Here is a 23,379-nt window from a genome sequence, read left to right on the forward strand (position 1 = left end):
TGATCAAACCCAGGCTAAATCTTCATATTCCTGTGACAAAGGGGGAAGGAAATAAAACTGCAAGACGCAACAACAGATTTGGAGCGAGAATCCCCTTCATCCGGTAAGTGCGAAATCATGGTTGTCTGGAGTAATAACTGTGCTGGGAATCCTTTGGGTCGAACGAAATAAGGGGAAAGTGCACCATCCGCTTTTCCCTTTTCTAAAAAAACACAGATGAGGACAAGGAACATCTATGGAAACACTAATCCTCCAAGGTCCAAGAGTAAAATACCACCAATTTAGGAATGAACAACCAACCCAAAGCAAATCATTTAGATGAAAGATTTTTTTTTAATCGAGACATTTACAAAGAAACAACCCCATTTTAGATTTTGAACCAGATGTCAGGATTTTTTATAGACTGAATACGTTGTCTGTATTTCCAATTTCACTGAACCATACGCTTAACAGCTTCCACTTGCAGTCCGATGTCATCCGAAACAAATGAATATTTAGAACTGTAGAAAATAATCCGAATTCTCATAACCTCATTCAAAATAATCCAGCATCATCAAACCACGAGAGAAACGATACCTGAATGATGAACCACACAAGACAGAAGAATTCATGTTGTTTCAATAAATGGTACGAATTAAAGTGTCAGGTAATTCATATCCCTCCGGACCACAAGCCCATGCTGGCCAAATACCCCAATTAACCTACAACTCCCATACGTTTTGGAGGGTGGAAGAAAGCCGGAGCAGCCGGAGGAAATCCACGGGGAGAACGAACAAACTCCTTCCAGATAGTGGCGGATTGGAGCCCGGGTCGCGGGCTCTGCCATAGCATTGCGTTATTAACCACGGCACGAACCGAGCTGCCCCAGTCTCACCACTTCGATTCTTTCCAAACTTCGTAGGAACAGGAAATGTTTGAAATACTCTGCCGAATATTTGAGAAAGAGAAAACAACGGAGCATTTTAAAATGACAACCTTTCATCCAAAGGGCAAACAAGGGGTTCGTGGCCTGAAAGGTAAATTTTGATTCGGAAATAAAAGAAACTGCTGGTAAAACTCGGCGGGAAGAGAAACCGACTTCGCCAGACTGGGAAGGTGGCCAGGTTAGCGCGACGGTGCTCCAGCACCAGCGACGCGGGTTCGAATCCCTGTCGGGAGTCTCCTTGACCAGCGAGGGTTCTCCCGTTACCTCCCACTCTTCAGGAAAGTCCGGGCTTGGCAGATTATGTGCTTGGAATTGGACGGTGTGAGCTTCATTGGCCGGAATCGGCTTCCACCGGGTTGTAAATATTATTAATTTTAATTCTAAAAAGTAAACTCGTGAAGCTGCTGCGATGGTCGGGGAGAGAGTCTCTCTGGTCGTTAAAACGGAGATAAGCACGGAGATAAACTCCAGATCAGCCCATCTGCTCAGTGGACGAACAGAAGAGAAGTGGCACGGGAAAAGGTTCCTCTACCCGAATCAGGAGCTCTGTCTCTCCCCATGGATGCAGCCTCGTCTACCAAACATTTTCTCATCAAAAAAAGATATAGTTTCCGCATCTACAAAGTCCTCTTTGTTTTTTTATTACTTTACGGATCTTGCTTGACCCGCTGAACGCCTTAGCAGTTTGAGTACTCTCCAAGTCTTTAACATCGACTTTTCTGGTGTCTGCTAGCCGTCTCCCCATTCTCCCTCCCTTCTCCTTCCCCGTCTCCTTTCCCCCAGCTCCCCCCTTCCCTCTCCATTCACAGAGCCAACCCCTACCCAGCCCCCCTCCCCCCCGTTTGCTGCCGCGTCCTTTCTCCCTTATTCACCTATTACCGCCTGTTCTCGCAGTCTCTCAAATATTCGGACGGTGCTCCTCCTCTACCCCTCCCCCCTCCATTTTGTTCGGACGCCTGTCTACATTTTGCTTAAACCTTAATGAAGAGCTCAAGTCCGAAACATAGGTTATATATCATTATCTTAAGTACACTGTTTGACCTGCTAGTTTCTCCAGCTTTGTTTTTAGTTTGAATACTTGCTGCATTTCCTTTAATGGTGAAATATTTTATGTAATGTTGATTGATTTTTGCAACTTCTAATCGTGGAGTCACTGCCTTGGTTTCACTCTCATCCTTTAAGTTGGTACTGACTTCATATCATTGCATTCAGGATCTCAGCATCGAGTCACTGCCTCGTCTCGTCTCCAGCTTCCCACGTCCTGTCAAGTTTCCCTCTTGTGTCTGATGACCCACCGGTGTCTTGTTATAAGCTGTGTGCTCTCTTCCCTCTTTGCCAGTTCGTTTTAGCCCTTTGGTGTAAGTGTCGCAGCGCCTTTTCCCTCGCGACAGCCTATTCCCAAGTGTTTTTTTTTAAATATTTGGACTGCTTTTTGACCCTGCCCTCTGTCTTGCCCTGCTAATTTGTTTGCCTTCTCCAATTGATCCCCTTTTTACTGAATCTATGATTCCTAGTTAAAATTCTGATAATCGCCTAACTGAACTGTCTCTGAGTCGTGCGTTTGGGTCGATTCTCACTCAGTCAAGCCTAATTCCTTGATAGTCACGGCGTCAGGGGGAAACGAGTCCTTCCACCCAACGTCCGTGCCCACTCAACTCCTCCCGCTTGTTTGCGTTCGGTCCCTGTCCCTTTCAATGTTTATTGTCTTCTTGCTGATGGATCAGAATATATTGCCCAAGGGAATTCCTGAGCAAGGGCCCAGACCCGAAACATTGGCCATCTTTTTTGGGCCACCCTTCCCATGGGTGCTGCGTGATCTGGTGAGTTCCTCCAGCATTTTTGAGCACTGGAATATATCCGTCGCGCTTCTGGTTTGTGCCTTGGCGAGAGTGAAAATGTTTTGGGCCACAAGAGATAAAATATGGAGGAACAGAACGTCCATGCTAATGGCTCGAGTGAGCAGGAGAGCCCTTTTATTTCAGGACAGAAAGGTCTTCGACCTGAATGAATAAGTGTTTCTCTGTGTCTTGAACCTCCCTGACGGACCGAGTGTTTGCAGCGCATCGTGTTTCCAGCACCTGCTTTTTGTTTCTTTTAATCTGAGAAGTGACCTGTGTTTGTAAAGTTAATAAGTCTGAGGCAAATATTGATTTATTTCTCTCCCTGCTGGGAGTAGCGTGGGATATCATTTCAATCCAATTTACCGTCATTATTTTCATCTTCGTATAAATCGCTCACCATGCAATATTCATCTTCGTTGACACAACTGGACGAATGTCCTTCTACTGACAAAACACAGATCTCATTAAACGGGGTGACCTGCAATTTTAAAGAAACCGCTTCTACCAAGTTTAAATATAGTTACCCTGTTGTCCTCCAAATCCCCGAATACTTATCTCCTCATACATCGGCTGAGGAAATCCAGTGACAGGACGCTGCCATTTTTCATGATCTAAAATACCAACAATATAACAGATCAAACAAATGAAAAGTCAATAATTATGTTCTCTCTCGAAAATTAAATGCACGTGAAAAGGGTTCACCGGAAAACGTGTCCATAGATGGAGAAATAAATGTTATTTCTCTGAATTACGGATGCTTATGGAGTGAATTGGTAAAATACCGATGATACTGTCAGGAAAGGGGCCAAGATGTGGGGTGGGGTCCAGGGGTGTGTCTGAGAGTAGATGTGAATATCTATGAATGTGTGCGTTGGTTTTTCTGTTTAAACAGAAAACAGGACCACAATGTCCGTCTGTATGATGTGTTCAAATTTTTTTTGATCCTCAATTTTGAACAAAATATGTCCCCTCTCGCTGTACATCTCGTTTTTGTTCTTTTCATTAATTGTCAGTTAAGTGTGATGTGACCACATGTGTTTCCCCAATGCTCTGCTCTCTTCCCTTCCCTGTATTGCCCAAGCACATAGGTCAGCGTGAGAACTGCGAGGGAGTCGAGAGATATTTGGGGGGAAATTGTTTTGCACCAAGCTCTACCTTACGTTAATAGTATTAGTGATGTTGTCCCAACATAAGTCGGACCAGCAAATCTGTCTCCTATCTTTGTCTTGCATTACAAATTAAAACCAGAAATAAAACACAAATATAAACAGAAATATCAGATCAGTGTTTTAGATGCAGAGAGGAAGCAGGAAAGATTTTACATTCAATCTGGTCATGTTCCAAGGTGAGGCCTTTCTGGGAAGATTTGGGAAATCTTCTAGAACAAATCACTAAGATTCGATTCGATTTATAGAGATCCCGGAATTGTTTATATTGGGAAATAAAGACCTAAAACCAGGCTGTCTAAATAAACACCAATTGGGATTTGTAAAGATCACATTGACGGTGGCCAGGAAGTGTATAGCGGTGACCTGGAAATCTGATTCCCATCTGGATATGACTCATTGGAAAGCGGAACTAAGATGTTTTACTAAATAGTTGAGTCCATATCATCCACACGTGGGTGTAGCTTCTTAGCCATGGCCACCCTCAACCTCCACCTCTGCATCTGGGAACCACCTGGGATTCCGGGTGTCAGGATAATTTGATTGGTGAGCGAAATGAACCTTATTCTTTCTTCTTCTTTTTTGGTATATTTTTTCTTTTCTCTTTTCAATTCGATTAACTATTTCTCTCCTTTTTTTCCCCCTGAGTGGATGGGAGGGAGGGGGGTTAGGGTTTTTTTCTTTTTTTGTAAACTTACTCAAAATCAACATTAAGATTGTTTCTTTTATGTAATTGATGAATCTCATGTTTTCATGTTAATTTGAAAATATAAAAATAATTTTAAAAGGGATATTTGGGATAATTAAATGGGATAAATATCGGTTTATTGGATGCGTGCATATTGCCATCGACTTATTATTGCAGAAGAGACCGATTCTAAGTGGAATGATTTCATGATTCCAAGAGCGGGTGGAATAGATATTTGTGATATCTGTTACATTCAATCACTCACCTTTCTGGGTTCTTCGCATCATAACTTTGACCAAGTAAAATGACACGACAATCAAAAGAACAGCAAGAATGCAAGGAGTAACGTATACAAAAGCTCGTAAGTAATTAAAAGGGTGTTCGTGCGGCTGGTTACCTGAAAGACAGATAATGTGGTTAATTTGGCGCGTTGCGGCCTTTGAACCAAACCGAAATGTTCGAGAACAACACAAGGTAAAACTTTCGTTCACTAGTGGGCCCTTCGAGGTTAATTTTTCCAATTATTTTAATGTCAATTCTATTCCATTATCCTCACAGACATCCTTTGAATCAACACATCTTAAATATTCATCCAATGGCCTTGCTCATTTCCCAACTTTCAAACGAATGAGAACGACACAACTGATTGCATAGATCACTACAGCACAGAGGCAGGACCCTTCGGCCCTTCTAGTCTGTGCAGAACCATTTTTGCCTAGTTGAATCAGAACAGAAAATTAGAAAGGCAATCAATTATTTCCTCAAAACACTGGGATGAAAGAATGACGGGAAAACGATGTAGAGTGAGATACTCGTTGCGGATTCTCGGGGGCCAATAGGGAACACTTGGCGAGTGCGAGGTTGTTTTATGATTAAAAAACAGAAATATCGGGAGAAGTGGGATCAAAATGGAAAGATCACAGACCAGAACATATCACCCCGACGTCTTCTTTGTGACCACAGTCGTGATGACCCATTGCTAAAAATTGGCAATCCCACAGGAAGAATTCACTCCCTTTGCATTTAACCTCGTCCATCCAAATGGTCCCGTTCACGTTGGGGAATAGAATGTGGCCGGAAGCCGAGACTGGATCTCCACAGTTCAATTGCCTACACACGACTGCGGCATCGAGACTATCCCAGGAATCGTCACACACCGTTCCCCACGACCCGTCGAGGAAAACTTCGACTCTTCCGGAGCAATTGTCGAACCCTGCCACGAGCCTCAGACCTGAAACGAGCGACGGACGAGCACGTTAACATGCACCGAATGCATGGTTTACATTTCCCTGAGTCCGAAAATACTGTGTCCAGTCCTAAGTTGTTGTAATGTGTGTGAAAAGGTTCAGGGATTCTTAGGACGTAATGTGTCGCTTTCCAGTTTATTTTACAGTCACTACTGGAGTCACACAGTGATGTACAGTATGGAAATGGGACCTTCAGCTCCACTCGTCCATGCCAACCAAGCTGTCTAAAGAACTAGGATATTACAGCACCACTACAGACCCTTCGACCCATGATAATGTACCGACTTACATATTCCTACCAAAAACAATGACTCCCTCCCTTCCTCATAACCCTCCATTTTTCTTTCTTCCCATGCGCGTGACTGAGTCATATCAATGCCCCTTTTGTACCAGCCTTCACCACCGTCGCTAACAATGCATTCGAGGCACCCACAACTCTCTGTGTTAAAAACTTACCAGAACTGCCACTATACACAACAGCGATCTCACCAACATCACATACAAGCCAATGAGGCAGACATGACCCGCGCCTTTCTCGACACCTTGTGCACCACTTTCCGGAAATATGGAATTCTGCCCTGGATCTCTCTGTCCTGCAGCGCTGTCGTACTAACAGTCGTACCAGTGTCGATGTAATTTCTGCCCTGGTTTGACTTAACACTTGTCCGATTTAAATTCTATCTTCCGTCCCTTGGCACATTTCCGAAGTTGACCCTAATCGTGCCTAACCTTCGATAACTAAATACACTATTCCATTAACTTTGATGTCATCGCAAACCTCCTCCTGGTTGCACGCCGATAGCGCCTGGCACAGTTGAAACACGATGAACCCCTTTGTCGACTATCAACGGTTATTTGCAAAGGAAGGAATAATATCGGTCCCATGACTCCACCCGAACACTCGATTACGGGTCCCACTGGACTCGAGCATGACTTGAATTAACAGTCCACTGCGCAATGGGGCGATGGGGGGCAGAACTTGTGAATGAAGAAAATCCTTTCTTATCAGGGGAAAAATAGATTCGGCAGGGAAACCCGAAAGAAGATAAATCCATGGACCGATGAGAAGTGTCATTACCAGACTGCTCTGTAATTGAATGAAGTAACTCTTCTTTCCTATTCCCGTCGGCTCGGCTTTTCGTCGGCTTTGATTCTGTAAAGCAAGTTCCAACCATCATTTTGGTAAATTATTGCAAATAGCAATATCTCTGTTTTCAGTTTATTACCTGAACAAATGACCCCGACGTCCTCCCTGTGTTCGCAGTTATTATTGCCCCAGGGTAAAGATGGACATTGCCATAAGAGGGTGTCGTCCAAGCGACATCTCACGTCATCGAGCCAGATAGGATCCGACCCCTCGCCAAATGCCGCGTTGCTTTTCACCATCGTTGCCGAGCCGCAGTGCAGCTGCGAGCAAACCACTTCTGCGTTCGTCATGTCAAAAAAATCCGAGCAAACAGTCCCCCAGACTCTGTTGTAGAAAACTTCAAGTCTACCCTGGCACGGATTCGACCCGTTCACCAGCCTTATCGCTTTGTGACCTGAAGAACAAAAAAAAAGTTGAGCCTTAGCTTTGTTCCAAAGATACCGGCATTTAATTCAACTGTGAAAACCAGGGGACCGTGTTCTGGTTGTGCGGTGAAATTCTGACGTTTATTGCAATGTTAATGATAACTCAGAGGCTGTAGATGATAATCGTCTCAGTGCATGTTAACTCGCGAAAGAAACAATGCTTTTTTAGGATACATCCCAGACCTGTTAGTGAACAGCATACTTCTGAAGTCACGTCGTGGTTGACGAAAAAATGCTATATAGAAAGGTGCCAGTAATAATTAGAAAATGACCATCAGTCTTAGTGTCGGTAATACCTGGAAAAGCTTCTCCTATTTCATGAGATAAAAGAGCAGGAGTAGGCCATTTAGCCCGTCGAGTCCTCTCCACCATCATGACCTGACTCATTCTCCCACTCAGCCCCACTCCCCGTAACCTTTGATACCCGGTTATTCAATACCTATTCATCTCTGCCTTAAATGCACCCGACGACATGGCCTCCACAGACGCCCATGGCAGCAAATTCCAGAGGTTCACCGTTCTCTGACTGAAGAAATTCCTCCGTTTATGGGGACTAAACACAACTCTGGCATAAATTAGATGAAGGCAATCTTGGTTCAACCGAGCAGACACATGAAACTGTCTGACTGCACATTGGCAAGTGCCTGGGTATCTTCGTCGATGAACTCTCGAGTGAAAAGTGAACCCACTATTCAGAGGATCGATTCATAGAATCAACGTGGATATTGGAATATTCGCTAATAAATAACTCTACCACTATAGTTCCAACCGATTTTATGTTGGTTTCCTGAACTCCAGGGAAACATAAAATGATTGATTGTCCTGATCGGACCTCTTCACCATGCATGGGGAAATCACACTTCTACCTGGAGTCAAAACATTGTGCATAATATAAATCACTCCTCACCCGAACAGATAACTCCAGCATCTTCTTTATGAACACAGTTACTTTCGCCCCAGGATCTGGCCAGATATTCCCCTGAGCCTCTAATATTCACTAAACTCTTCAAGTCAATCTTCCAAATGGGACCTGAACCTTGGCCAAACAAGCCGGAAACTGTTGCGTTCAGAGCAGAACCACAATTCAATTCTTCACACACAAAACGAGCATCTCTTAAATCCCAGGAATCATCGCACACGGTTCCCCAGGCTCCATTGTAGTAAACCTCCACCCTTCCGGCACAGTGACTTCCACCGTCCACCAATCTTAAACGAACATGACCTGCAGCACAGACAGAATCGCATTTCATAATTGTGAATCTGGCAACAGTTTGCATAAACCTCGCAATTAAATTCTCCCAATTTATAACATTTAATTCTGTTTAACCTGAAGTTTGCATGTGATGGTCATTTATGAAATAGAGGGCTGACTAAACAACCTGCCGGAGGAACTCAGTGGGTCTAACAACATCTGGGGAGGTGGGGGCGGCGGGGGGCGGGGGGAGAGGGTGGTCACATTTCAGATCTGCTGGTGGAACGGCTGATAGCCGGTATAGTACTGTCAGTTTAATTCTGTATCCCATTCCCACTCGAATCATTCGGTCTGTGGCCTCTTGCATTGTTTGAACAGGTCAACGGACGCTTAGAAGAGTGGGCTGAAAGATGGCAGATGGAGTTTAATGTAGATGTAGATAAGTGTGAAGTGCTTCATTTTGGGAAGAATAATCAAAACAGGACATATACAGCGAAGGGGAGGACATTGAAGAATGCAGAGGAACACATGGGTCTTGGAATAACGGTTCGTCGTGCTTTGAAAGTGGATTCTCATGTAGATAGGGTGGTAAAGAAAGCTTTTGGTATTCTGGAATATAGGAGTCGGAAAGTGATGTTGAGATTATTCAAGGCATTGGTGAGGCCAAATTTGGAATACTGTGTGCAGTTCTGATCACCAAATTATAGGAAATATATCAATAAGGTAGAGAGGGTGCAGAGAAGATTTACTAAAATGTTGCCTGGATTGCAGTATCCAGAATACAAAGAAAGATTGGATCTTTATTCATTGGAACTTGGAAGGTTGAGGGGGGATTTGATAGAGGTATATAAAATTATGAGGGGGATAGACAGAGTAGATGTAAATAGGCTCTTCCCCTTGAGATTGGAACGAGGGGTCATGAGTTAAGGGGCAAAAGTTTAGAAGTAACATGAGAGGGAGCTTCTTCACTCAGAGAGTGGTGGCCTTATGGAATGACCTTCCGGAAGAGGTGATTACAACAGGGTCAATTTTGTCATTTAAGAAAATGTTAGATAGGTGCATGGATGTGAGGGGATTGGAGGGTTATGGGCAGGGAGCTCTAGGTGGGACTAGAGAAGATGACTTAAATCGGCACAGACTAGAGGGGCCGAGATGACCTGTTTCCGTTCTGTCATTGTTATATGGTTATAACAATGGTTAACTCACCCTATGAAGCCCACATGCCTTGAATGAATAACACTAGGTTGACGTGGAAGAAACTGAACTCACGATCGCAGCGTTTTATTTTTAATTTCCCCTTCCTCGCCTTCATTGCTACTTAAAGCATTTCACTATTTTTTCCCCCATTTACAAGTTTATCCCACTGTTTTATTCAACTTGAGCAAGATTATCTATCACAAGTGCTGTCTGGCCTGCTAGAATTTCAGATAGTTGCTGCAGGGTCCCTTCTGTCATTTAAGAGAAGGTTGGATGTGTACGTGGAGAAGAGGGGGTTGAAGGGTTATTGGCGGAGAGCGGGAGGTTTGAGCTAGCGGAGTTGTTCTAGTGAACCGGTGAGGACTCGAAAGGCCGACATGGCCTGTTTCCGCTCCGTAAATGGTTATATGGTTAATTATGCTTTTATTCACATTTCCACATCGGACGTTCACTTTTTAACGACTGGTTATGTCCGAGCACAAACAAATCCCCGTCCTTGAAATAAGCAAGGCAATGGAGATGTGGAACAAAATCTGGAATCGTGTGGCATTCCGGATGCAGATATGAATACAACAAAGTTAAGAAAGCACGTTCTTACGAGAACAAAGCACACCGACATCACGGTCGACCGAGAAAGAGTCGGAATGTGTGAAATTGCAGTTCCAGAGGTAGGGTTCACAGCCGTTGCAACCGACATTGTACATAATTACAGGCCCCTTTCCAATTCCATATCTGGAGGCGTTGTAAACATTGATGGCGGGGCCGCAGTTTAGTTGTCTGCAAACCACATCGGCATTATTGAAATTCCACTGGGTGTCAAAGACTCGGCCCCAGACACCGCCGTGATAAACCTCGACTCGGCCATCGCAACCGCTCTCTCCATTCACCAGTCGCAGCTGCCAAGGGTCCACTGTCATAATGCAATTTGGAAACCAATGTCATTCAAGATCTTGCAGTGACTTATGGTGAATGCATATACACATTAATTCAAATTGACCAAGATTAACATTAAGGTTGCAAATGTGGCATCATCAATGAAATGCCAAGGAGAATGTCTCGGTTGTCAAAGGAGCTCCTTAACTGGCAAAGCTGGAACTAAGAACGGGTTACATCATCTTGTGATGCTCGAGGTTACGTTGAAGGAACGGTTGGAAAGAAAATGGATGGGGTCTCTCTGAATGTTTGGGTTTGGTGACGTGTAAATGTTCAACTCACCTTGCAATTTCCAAAATGTGACGTGACTTGATAGGCCACGTCGTGACTGATTAGCCCTGCAAAAAGACCATTAGAATGCAGGGCATACTTAATACTTCACAATACATCACCTACCAGAACAGATCACTCCCACATCGTTTTTGTGTGTGCATGTATCGTGTCCCCACGATGCAGTGTGACAGTCACGCAATCGCATCTCATTGCCGCGACATTCGTTGATATCTTTCCATATCGAACCGTTTCCCTCGCCAAAGAAAGCTCCCATAGACGCTGCTGTCGCCGCTCCGCAATTGAGATGATTGCAGACGACGGCCGCATCCTTTAAATCCCAGTAAGTGTCGCAGACCGTTCCCCAGGTGTCACCTCGAAGTATCTCCACTCTCCCTGAGCAGTCGTCCTTGCCACCAACCAGCCGCGGTCCCTTTTGTCCTTTCGTGTAAAACCAACCAGCAAAATTAACCTGGGATACATTCCATTAAATAATTCATATCTCACATAACCAACGTTATTGGTTAACCAAACTCAGATTGGTTTTGAGAACTAAATGAATGAACTCAAGTTCAAGTTTATTATCTGACACGAGCAGAGGAACCTGGGTTTCTCCACACCATGGTGCACACACATACACACATAATCCATTTCTCACACAGTGCACAATAATCAGATGGATATAGAAAACGATTATATGAAATAAACGTGTAAATAATCTGAGTAATTTACTTACTTTATTTATAAGAGACTCACGAGACTCCTATCTCCAGGTTCAGGGACTGCAGCTACCCTCCACCATCAGACCCCTCAACGATAAACTCAATCAGGGACTCATTTAAGGACTCTCACTTTGCTCATTATGTATTACTGAAAATTTATTTTCAGTATTGCATGATCAGTTTATTTACATTCTTGTTCAAATTTCTTTCTTTTCATCACATTTCTTTCGGTTTGAGTACACTTTACCGTTACTGGTAATTAGAAATGCAGACTGGCCCACGGGGCAAAAGAATCTCAGGTTGTGTATCATGCAATGTATGTGCTCTGACAATAAATCTGAACTTTCAACTTTGATCAATCTCACAGCTTTCGAGAAGAAGCTATTTCCCAGACTGGCAGTCCTTATTTTGATGCTCCCGTACCTCCTTCCTGATAGTCGCGGGTCACAAATACTGTGTGACGGATATGCAGCTACCTGATGCAGCCAGACAGGACTCACTCGCGTTCCGGCAAAATTTTGTCAAGACGGGGGCTGGTAGCCTTGCCTTCCTCAACCTCCTGAGAAAATGAAGGCGCTGTTATGCCTTCCTGGCTGTTGAGGAGTTATTAATTCAGAATACGTCGTCCTTTATATCCACACCAAGGAATTTTGTGCTCTCCACTCGCTTCACGACGGAGACGTTGATAAAACCATAGAACCATAGAAAACTACTGCATTAAAAACAGGCCATTGGGCCCTTCTAGTCTGTGCCGAAACACCATTTCGCCAGTCCCACTGATCTGCATCCATCCCATTACCCTCCAGACCACTCCTATCCATGTATCAATCCAATTTACTCTTAAAACTCTTAAGAGTGAGCCCATATTTACCACGTGAGATGGCAGCTTGTTCCACACTCCCACCTTTCTCTGAGTGAAGACGTTTTCCCTATTGTTCCCCCTAAATCTTTCACCTAAAGACAAGTCCTCTTGTATTTATCTCTCCCAATTTAAGTGGAAGGAACCTACTCGCATGTACTTTGTCTTCCCCCCTCATTATTTTGTAAACCTCTATCAAATCTCCCCTCATTCTTCAAAGCTCCAAGGAATAAAGTCACAACCTGTTTAATCTTTCTCTGTAATTCAACTTCTGAAGAGCCAGCAAATCTACATCCTAGCAAATCTTCTCTGCATTATTTCAATCTTACTGATATCCTTCCTGTAGTTTAGCAACCAGAACTACACACAATACTCCAAATTTGGCCTCACCAATGTCTATACCACCTCACCATAGCATCTGAACTCCTTTCATTTCTGAAGGCCAAGATCCCAAAAGCTATCTTTACAGCTCTGTCTACCTGTTCCACCACTTTCAGGGAATTATGTATTTCTATTCCCAGATCCCTTTGTTCCTCTGCAGTCCTCAGTGCCATTTTCCATCCCATTTTTTCCAGTTGGTCCAGATCTCTCTGCAAGCTTTGAAAACCTTCCTCACTGTCCACAACATCTCCAATTTTAGTGTCAACTGCAAACTTTCTGATCTTCATCTTCCTGAAGTCCACAAACATGTAATTTGTCCTGTCTATGTTGAGACAGGTTGCTGTTCTCACACCATTTGATGAGACCCCCACACCCTCCTCTCTAACTCATCACTATTGCCACTGAAGCCAACTCATTTTGATTCATTTTGAGCTGAATTTTGAAGTGCAGTCAAGAACCAGCAGCTCTCAGAATGATGGGCCTTGAAGATTTGCTGCCAACCTAGACTTTTGGTGGTCAACAAGTCCAGAATCCATTTGCAGAGAGGGTTGTTTATCCACCTACCTCTGAGATATGTTCACATTGAACAATGAGCTGAGTTTAATGAACAACAGACAAGCATTGGTGGCATCATTCTCCATGTGGATTAGGATGGAGCAGATGGTCAAGGGTCTATCATCATAAATGGACAGTAGCCAAAACTGGAACTAGTCCAATATTTGGATGAAGGTGGAATTTTCTGTGTTCCATTATGTTGCTCAAGCACTTCATGATCGAGATCAGTGTTATTGGGAAGTAATCAATTAATCCAGTTAATATTGCTCTCTTGGCCACTGGGATGATCATTGCTGCCTTAAATCCTGTGGGAGATGTCCGTTAGCACCTCTGTCAGCTGGGCTGCCCAGTCCTTCAGCACCTGGCCAGGTATATTGTATGGTGTCACTACTTTGAATAGGATCCTCTTCACCTTGACAGCGGCTATGTAGCATGCCTGTTCTTCAGGCAGAGAAGGGACTTTCCTTGGTGTCACATTTTTTCATCAATCTGTGCACAGAAGAAGGGTCACATCATTGTCACTTACACGTAGGGTTGACTCATGGTCAGTTATGGCGTGAATACCCTGCCAAGAAGCCTTGTCTTGCCAGTGTATCATAACTGTCTGTGGATTCTCTGTGCATACTCCTGGTTGGAAGCCAGAATTGAGCAGATTTTAATGGCTTCTGGTCACTCGACCTGAAGGCAGTGTCATGCGATCTCATGCACAAAACCTCTGCATCAAGCCATGGTTTCTGGTTTGCCCTGGCTGTGTCACATTTGGTCATTGTAGCATCCGCAATGCAATTGCATATATAGTAAGTCACTGAGCTCAGAAATTCATTCATGTTGATGTTGTGATCAATGAGTGTGGACTCAATGTGTTATGCTATCTAGTCACTGCAACAGGCCATACGGTTTATCAGGGCACAATATGTAGAATGGACCATGAGAAAATGCAAGAGCAAATAAATTTATTGACAGTCAATGAAAAGGAAACAGTCTTGTTGGAAGTTTGCAATAAAACTCTGTGCAATGGAAGAAGAACTCCATTGGGTAGATAGATTTCAGATCAATTGCTAAATGTTGCACAAACTGTGAAGTTAAATAAAATCAGTAGGTGGTGCAAGGATTCACCAGGTCTGACAGTATGTGTATTCACAGAGGCAAAGTTCAAAGTCATTTAATCAAAACTGAGGAAGGTTAGATGTAAAATACATTTTAAAAATCAGAGAACAAAGTAGTAGAGGACTAAACATGAATGTGTGCAAAAGATTTGAAGGTTTCATGAGGCCTTGACAAAGAATTGTGTATCTCAATAGCAATCTGCTATTTCCAGAGTACTGGAAAGTGGCTAATATTGTACTAGTCTTAAAGAAGGATACCCAGGACTTTATGGGCTGATAAGCCTCACGTCAGTGGTAGAGAAGCTATTAGAAAATATACATAGGGACAGAATTTATGCATTTACACCTGGAGAGTACTTACATTCTCAGGTTACGGACAGTCAGTATGGCATTTCTTACCAATTTGATGCCGGTATTTGAGAATGTAATAAAGTTAGTTGATGAGGGTAAGACAGTGAATGTTGTCCACTTGAGTGTAGTAGGGCCTTTGACAAAGTCCTCATGGTAGGCTGATCCACGGTGAATTGAGAGCTTAGATAATGAATTGGTTGAGTGCATGAACGAGTGTGTGTCTGCATGAAGATGTTTGCAGATAACATTAAGATTGGAGGTGTTGTGGACAGTGTACAGGGCTATCAAACCACACAACAGGATAAAGATCAATTACTGATATAGGTCAAGAAGTAGCAGATGGAGATCAAGTCAGACAAGTGTGAACTATGGTGCTATGAGAGGACAATTGTAAGGAGAATACAAACGGTTAATGACAACTTTTGACAATGTTGATATGCAGAGGGATCTGGGGACGTGGTTCATACCTCTGTGAAAGCATCCTTACAAGTAAACAGGGCAATAATTAAGCCAAGTAGTATACATGCCTTTATTGGCCAGGACATTGTGTACAAAGTAAGGGAGACATGTTCCCACTATATAAAAACCTTGTTTAGGCCACACTTGGAATACTGTGTGCAATTTTGGTTGCCCGAGTCTGGGAAGAGGGTGGACAATTTGGAAAGGGCCCAAGAGAGTTTTCCCAGGATGTTGCTAGATTAGAAGATATGAGCTACAAAGCAAGGTTGGATTATCTTGCATTGTTTTCTCGGAACTGTCAAAGGAGAGCCGGATATGTTCACACAATTATGAAAGGCATAGAGTCATTCAATGTGAAAACAGACCGTTGGACTCAATGTGCCCACGCCGACCAAAATGTCCCATGCACATTCGTCCTGCCTGCCTGAATTTAGCCAATATCCTACTAAACTAATCAAATCCATGTAGCCATACCTAAACATTGCAAAAGTACCAGCCTCAACCACCTCCTCCAGCAGTCTGTTCCACGAACCCACGAGCCTCTGTGTATAAAATGTAACCCCTCAGGTTCCTGTTAAGTCTTCTACCCTCACCTTTCTACCCTGGTAACTGATTTCCTTACTCTGGGCAAAGAATACTCTATGTTCACACAATTTATTTCTCATGATTTTTCTGAAGACCTGCTCAGCCTCTCCTTATAGCTCAGAATCACATGCTGGCAACATCCTCAGAAATCTCCTCCACACACACTCCTTGAAGATATGTTTCCTGCATCAAATTGACCAAAACTCAACACAACACTTCAAAAATGGGGCACCACAAACATCTTGTACAATTGCAACGTGACCAACAAACTTTTATATTCAATACTGACTGATGAAGGCCAATATGGTAAAAGCCGTTGGACCACCCTATATACCTGTGAGGTCACTTTCAAGGTACCATGTACAGCTACTCTATAACACTCGTAGAGCTCTTCCATTCATTGTGTAGGTCCTTCCCGTGTCAGACCTCCAAGAATCACAACATGGCACCTTTCTGTGGGTGAAATTGCATCAACCATTCAGCTGCCCACCTCCACAACTGACCAAGGAAGATAAAGTAGTGAATCAGACTAAAAACAAAATGTCACATACTGGAGGCTACATGTTTCATGGGTGTGGGTTAAAGGAGATATGAGGGTTTAAAAGACTTTGGAAAATCATCGAGGACCCCTTCCACCCTCTACACAGCATCTTTCAGCTACTCCCATCAGGGAAGAGATACAGGAGGATCAGAGCCAGCACCGCCAGGCTGAGGAACAGGTTCTTCCCACGGGCAGGGAGAATGGTGAACGACCAAAGGAACTGCTCACACTGACCATCCGAGACTCTCATACAAACAAAGCATCATTTATCTATTTATTTATTTATTTGTGTGTATTGTCCTGCATATGTATTTTTTTTTTGTCTACCATGGTGTTATGTCTGGTTGTGTGCCTGCATGCAGACTGGAGAACGCTGTTTTGTCAGGTTGTACTTGTACAATCAGATGACAATAAACTTGACTTGACTTATTTACACAGGAAAAGGTCAATGTCTCAAACTTTCTGCCAGGAGTAGTGGAGGAAGAGGATGCATTAGTAGCGTTTATGTGGTTTCTACACGTGTATGCAGGGAACAGAGGGGTATACATCAGGTACAAGCAGCAGAATTTCTACTCTTTTCTGTTTGTTCTTCGTTTTCTATCACATCTTGACTTCCAAATATCAGTGGCATAATGGCTTTTCTAAGATTCAATCATATTTCTGTATACATTTTAGAGAGATTCCAGTTACTGTTATCGAGCATAGTACGTTGCTCAGACTCAACGCTTTCAATCGCCGCTTGCTTCCCTATCAAGAGGGTAGAGAATTGAATTTTTCCCAGGCTAAATGTATAATCTTATGTATAAATGAAATGTCAAAACACCTACCAGAACAAATGACACTGACATCATTTCTATGGGTGCAGTTTTGTTGGTTGTTTTGTCTGGTAGTGCAATTCCAGAGGGTGGTCTCATCGCCTCGACACTCATAGGATTCCTGCCACACAAAGCCACTACCCTCTCCAAAATAGGCTCCTTGTAGCACTGATATTACGTTCCCACACTTTAACATTCTACACACCACACGTGCATCCGATAAATCCAAATGCGAACCGCACACTGTGCCCTGGATCGCTCCACGCTGTATCTCCAGCCTGCCGGAACATCTGTCATGTCCACCAACCAGCCTGGCTTCTCTGTGAGCTGTGAATTGTTGAAATTAGACAGTTTCCTTAGACAATTAAAATACGGGAATATATTCCATATAATAAAGTTGTTTCTTTAACACTTCACTTTACCAAAGTAAATCAAAGTTCAAGGTTCATTTTATTGCCATGTAGCAATAAATTAAAAATTCAATATGCATAATGTACATTAATATTTGCCCTGCTGTAAGTCAAAGAGTCGCCAACAATTGGAGATATTCAAACTAGAACGAACGGTGAAAAGCTGCAATAAAACAATGCTTTATTGTTATGAGAAGGTGTTGAAATGGCGACCCTGCACCCGCTAAAAAGTGACAACATATTGGCAATGTTAATCAAAAAACCATAAACGAGACGGTTGGCGGGCGCAAACTATGGGGGTAAAACATGAAAGGACTCTGTGAGGATCCTGGAGGATCTCAGCCGGTCTCTCAGCGTCCATAAACTGCAGAGATATATCGCTGACGGTTCGGCCCTGGGCCCTTTTTCAAGGAATAAGAAGAATTATCCCTTATTCTTCTATTTCTTCTTTTTCGTTGAAGAGAGGCTCGGGCCCGAACCGTCGGCAATTTATCTTTGCTTTTTTGGATGCTGGAAAAACCGGCAGAATTCCTCCAGGATTTCGGTGTTTTTACAAAACTATCCGTATTCATTCCTACTAATAAATGACCATATACATATAACCAAATAACAATTACTGTACGGAAACAGGCCATATCGGCCCTTCTAGTCCGCACCAATTTAAGTGAACTCCACAAATCCCACAGAATGTGGGAATAAGCTCTTTCCCAGCCTGGCTCTCGTGATTTTGATGCTCCTACCTGATGGTAGCAGGTTGAAGATGACCTCAAGACAATTCCTGAATTCCCCTATTTAGTTGAAATTGACTGGGAGAGAGATTTTTCCTTTGGGTTTAGGTCCAGTCTGATGGTCACACACTTCCACCTCCGGAAAGCAAAATAGGTGCAGATCCTTAAAATGATCACTGCATGCAATTGCTGAATTAATTGCTTAAATTATGGGCTAATCGTGCACAATATAATTGAGATTAGAACTTTTATCACCCAACCGTTCACCGCTGTGCTGTGGAGACTTTGCTTTCTAGTAAAATTGGCCATGACTTCTGCCCGCCTTTCTTCACATAGATATTACTAGTTTTACTCTTGGGTTTCTTTCCAACCAGCCAGTGACAGGATCCATCACAGAACATTCTCGCTTTCCCACATGTTTACACTGTCAGCTAAGCACCAACAATAAATCTTTTTCCTTTCCGGGACGGGAAAAGGCAAATTAAAGACGTGCACATTCTATTAGTTTCTGCCCCCGACCCGTGGTTCTCTGTTGTGGGTAGGAGTGTAAACAGAAGCTAAAATATCACAAAATATCTACATCTCCAGCTACCTAGAAAAGGCGGTCAATCTAATGAAGGATCGATCACAACCCGCACACACTCTATTCCCTCTTCGCCCATCAAGAGTCGGAAATCTCACACCAACAGATTTAAACACAGTTTCGTGCCCATGAACCGAATCCCACAAATGTTCTGCTTGCAGACAGTTGAATTGTATTCTAACGTTGTACTCTGTAAATGTTATCTCTAAGAATGGTGGAGAGAACCTGTTAGAAGAACCCTTCTCACCGTACCGGGTATAATGTGACAAATAAACTTACCAGAACAAACAACGCCGGCTGCTTCGCTCTCCAGAGAACAGTTATGGTGATCCAAAATCATTCTCTCGCACTTCCAAGGATCATCCTCAGTGCCATTGCATCGAATTTCGACGTGCACAATAGGCCATTTCCCAACTCCAAACTGTGAATTGCCTGAAGCAGATACAGCGTCGCCACAGCCAAGGTAGGTGCACACAACTTGAGCCTCTTTCATATCCCAGTTGCGGCCGCAGATGGTGCGCAAGTTCACCAAGAAATTGCTGGCTTCCACTCTTCCAGCACAGCGGCTGCCTCCGTTGGTCAGAACCATGTTCTTCTTAACTATTAGATAATAAAATTAAGTTTCCAAGTTAATTCATTTCAAACACTTCGTTATTTAAGCTGGGGTGACAAGCTTCAAGCAGGAAACAATTGGTGCTCTCTTGTCAGTTTTGCTTTAACTCAAATGTAAAAATAATAAGAGGAAATAAATGGCCCTACAGACAAGAGATAAAGTTCAAATTCTCTCATCTTTCAGGAAACATGGCTCGTCCAGCGGTAAATTGGCAAAGAGTAAAAATACATTTTCGAGTCGCAAATCGGCTGGTGGTGAAATTGCTCACCGGAGGGAGGTGAAACCTCGGTGTTTTTAAAACATGTTAAAAGCAGTGATGTTCCTTCCCACTTAGAATCCCACCTCGGAAATCCAGCCCCAACTTCCGATCTCACAGCAGTTCTCATCCCAAGCAATTTAATTTTAGAATTAGAACCTCCACGGAATCGAACAGACTTGTTTTATATAAGGTATATTTTCTACTGATTCTTTCTGAAGCAGGTACAATGCGTTGTATCCACAGTTGACTCTTACCGAACAGCCAGGCGATGCCGAACAGTTGTTGAGAATATTTGCGCTAAATTTGTTTCATCGAATAATCCAAAGCAACAAAATACTTTTGATTTAATATTTCATCTGATTTGCAAGTTATTCCTTGTTTGCCGTAACAATTCAATCTCTGCCAACGCCTGGAGTTGTTTTCATGCAGCGGCTGTGAAGGACTCGGAACTATAATTGTTTTAGCTCCTCGGTCTATTCAAATATTATTATTTCAAACATATCGAAAGCCGAGCTACAAGGTGGTCAGAGAGAAGGAGACGGGACTCGGCCCCAAACGTTGACTGAGCGTTTCTACCCACGGATACTGTCTGCTCCGCCCAGTCATAGTTTGCTCAAGATTCCAGCATGAGCAGTTTCCTGTGTCTGAATTATGTTGTGGCGAAAGTTCAAGTTCATAAAACTGCAACAACTCTGCTATGTCCAGAGCGAGAAATAAGGACAAGTCTGAAAGTGTCTATGTGACCTGCTTTAATTTGATCATTTTGTCGGAAACGGAGCTCCGGATATATTTTTCATTGAAAATCTGCAAAACCAAAAGAATCGAGAGATATGAGATCATAGTTAGTGGAAAGAAGTTCAAGTAGGTTCTCCATCTGTTGTTCTGCTTCATTTTCTCAGCGCTTGGGACTGATTTTACCCGAAGCCTAAATATTCCACAGAAAATGGACAATCGCCTGTTGGATGCCAGGCTCTGATTTCCGTGCACCACCACATTGCACTACCGAGTGGAGGGCAGATTTCGCCGCAAAGCAGAATAGAGCTGGGACGAACCATCTCGCGTCGAGATTAGATGTCGAATGGTTCGCAACTCACGGAAAAAATGGAGAGAGAAGGTTGCGAGGATGTGGACATGTGAATTGTGAATAAGATATGATGGAATCCTCATCAGGATGAGAGCGGCCGTGGAGAGAGAGCAACTCGTGCGCTCTGTTGACCAGAAATCCACTCATGCCCGAAATGAATGACCACCTTTCTGCCTTTCTTCATGCTAAAGATAGGGGAACGATCACAAAGTCGAGAGAATAATCAGGTCTCATTAAAATTTAAAAAAAAATACGAGTTGAAATTTGAAAGTGGACTGAAGATTTTGGATTATGTGTTTAACATCCAATGCATGCAATTTTAATTCATAAGAATTTGCCTTTTGAATTACAAAATATGGAAAGAAATATTGGACGGGTGAATTGTAAAGTTTTTGGTCAACCTTGAACTTTGCTCAATGTTTACGCACCTAATGTGGATGTTGAGCGTTTTATTTCTGGTGCTTTTTTGTTGTTAAATCAAGCTAATAATAGTAGGGGGAGATTTTAATTGTGTTTTGGATCCTTTACTGGATAGATCTCCAAAAAGTACAAAGAAATCAAAGATGGTGACACAAAATGGGCCTTGATGAAGGACTTAAGTTTGGTGGATATTTGGAGAAGGGTCAATCCTATGAAGGATTTCTCTTTTTATTCTTCCCGACATGATTCATTTTCTAGAATAGATTTTTTTAAAGTATCCGCACATTTACAAGGAAGAGTATTACAGGCGGAATATAAAAGTAGGGTTATATCGGATCATTCTTTATTATTTTTCTCTTGCGTAAGTTCAGAAGTGGTACGTTTAGCATATAGATGGAGATTTAATACAATGTTGTTGAAAAAAAACAGAATTTGTTACTTATGTTAAGGAACAGGTTACTTTGTTTTTGACGGAAAATGTTAATTCTGTAGATAGTTGCTTTATATTATGGGATGTATTAAAAGCTTATTTAGGAGGGCAGATTATTAGTTATATTACTAAAGTTAAGAAACAGTATATGGCAGAGAGTGTGGAACTGGAGAAGCAAATTGCTAAATTGGAGAAGGAATTTCAGAAAGATGTAACAGAAGATTTTTTAAAAAGTGGCTTTGGCTAATTTGAAATTATGTTATAATACATTGCAAACTTATCAATTTGAGCATTTAATTAATTGACCTAAGCAATGTTATTATGAGTTGGGTGAGAGGGCACATAAGGTACTAGCATGGCAGTTAAAGACAGAATAGGTTTCACGGACTATTAATGCTGTTAAAAAGAATTCAACAGTTACTTATAAACCTCAGGAAATCAATGACCAGTTTTATTCATTTTACAAAAAATTGTATACTTCTGAGGGGAAACAGGATAGTGGTTCTATTGAATCTTATTTATCTAAATTAATGTTACCAGCATTGGAAGTGGAGGATGTTATGGAATTGGAAGCTCTATTTACAGAATTTGAGATTAAAGAAGCTATGTTGGAGATGCCAAATGGCAAGTCATTTGGATGGATTTTCTGTGGAATTTTATTCAAAAATTTATGAAGATTTATCCTGTGTTTGTGGAGGTATCACAACAAGAGCATATGAGTTGCTGGAATCTTGTTCTAGTGCTTTCATTACTGTGATTCCAAAAAAAGATAGAGACTTGTTGAAAGTGTCTTTGTATAGACTTATTTCTTTACTGAATATAGATTATAAAATCATAGCGAAAGTGTTAGCAAATCGACTTGCTATTGATAAAACAGGTTTTATTAAGAATAGAAATGCTTCAGATAATATTCTTCGATTAATTACTTTGGTCAATGCAAATCAACAGCAGCTCAACCATCCAATGGTGGTTGCACTTGATGCCAAATAAGCTTTTGACAGGGTTGAATGGGACTTTTTATTTAAGGTGTTGGAAAAGTTTAAATTTGGCCCTTTTTTATTGGTTGGGTTAAAGCTTTATATACGAACCCGATTGCCAGAGTGGTGACAAATGGTCAAGTTTCATTACTGTTTAAATTGACACGTTCAAACTGACAAGGGTGTCCATTGTTATGGATGAAGAATATAAAATTAATCTTTTTGCAGATGATGTTTTGATATATTTGACAAATCCAGAACAATCATTGCCGCATTTGCGGGCATGTTTATTACAATATGGAACATTATCTGGATACAAAATTAATCGCAATAAGAGTGAAATTTTACCAGTTGGAGAAGAAGATTATTCAGAATATAAAAATATTACTAAATTGAAATGGTCTGATAAAATTAAATATTAAGGAATAATTGTCAATGTTAATTATCAATCTTTATATAAGTTAAATTAC

The 23,379-nt window shown here is 42.2% G+C and overlaps 1 protein-coding gene across 5 annotated transcripts in view; it reads right to left on the minus strand.

Annotated features, from left to right (window-relative positions):
• Positions 1–313: 313 nt before the first annotated feature.
• The window catches only part of LOC138742761 (scavenger receptor cysteine-rich domain-containing protein DMBT1-like), a 35,344-nt gene continuing 12,278 nt past the window's right edge, over positions 314–23,379 (minus strand). The window contains exons 4-15 of one of the 5 annotated variants that reach the window (XM_069897615.1): positions 19,406–19,726; positions 17,418–17,732; positions 11,158–11,472; positions 10,427–10,738; positions 8,347–8,661; positions 7,094–7,408; positions 6,946–7,020; positions 5,546–5,851; positions 4,886–5,017; positions 3,291–3,377; positions 3,164–3,207; positions 314–576 (exon numbers count right to left, since the gene is read on the minus strand). In XM_069897615.1, coding sequence (XP_069753716.1) covers positions 535–576; positions 3,164–3,207; positions 3,291–3,377; positions 4,886–5,017; positions 5,546–5,851; positions 6,946–7,020; positions 7,094–7,408; positions 8,347–8,661; positions 10,427–10,738; positions 11,158–11,472; positions 17,418–17,732; positions 19,406–19,726 — 2,579 coding nt within the window. In that variant the 3' untranslated portion in view covers positions 314–534. Of the gene's footprint in view, positions 577–3,129; positions 3,211–3,290; positions 3,378–4,885; positions 5,018–5,545; positions 5,852–6,945; positions 7,021–7,093; positions 7,409–8,346; positions 8,662–10,426; positions 10,739–11,157; positions 11,473–17,417; positions 17,733–19,405; positions 19,727–23,379 lie in introns of all 5 variants that reach the window. The other 4 variants (XM_069897614.1, XM_069897613.1, XM_069897612.1 and 1 more) reach the window with 4 other exon arrangements.

This window comes from Narcine bancroftii, chromosome 9 (assembly GCF_036971445.1).
Source record: "Narcine bancroftii isolate sNarBan1 chromosome 9, sNarBan1.hap1, whole genome shotgun sequence".
NCBI lineage: Eukaryota > Metazoa > Chordata > Chondrichthyes > Torpediniformes > Narcinidae > Narcine > Narcine bancroftii.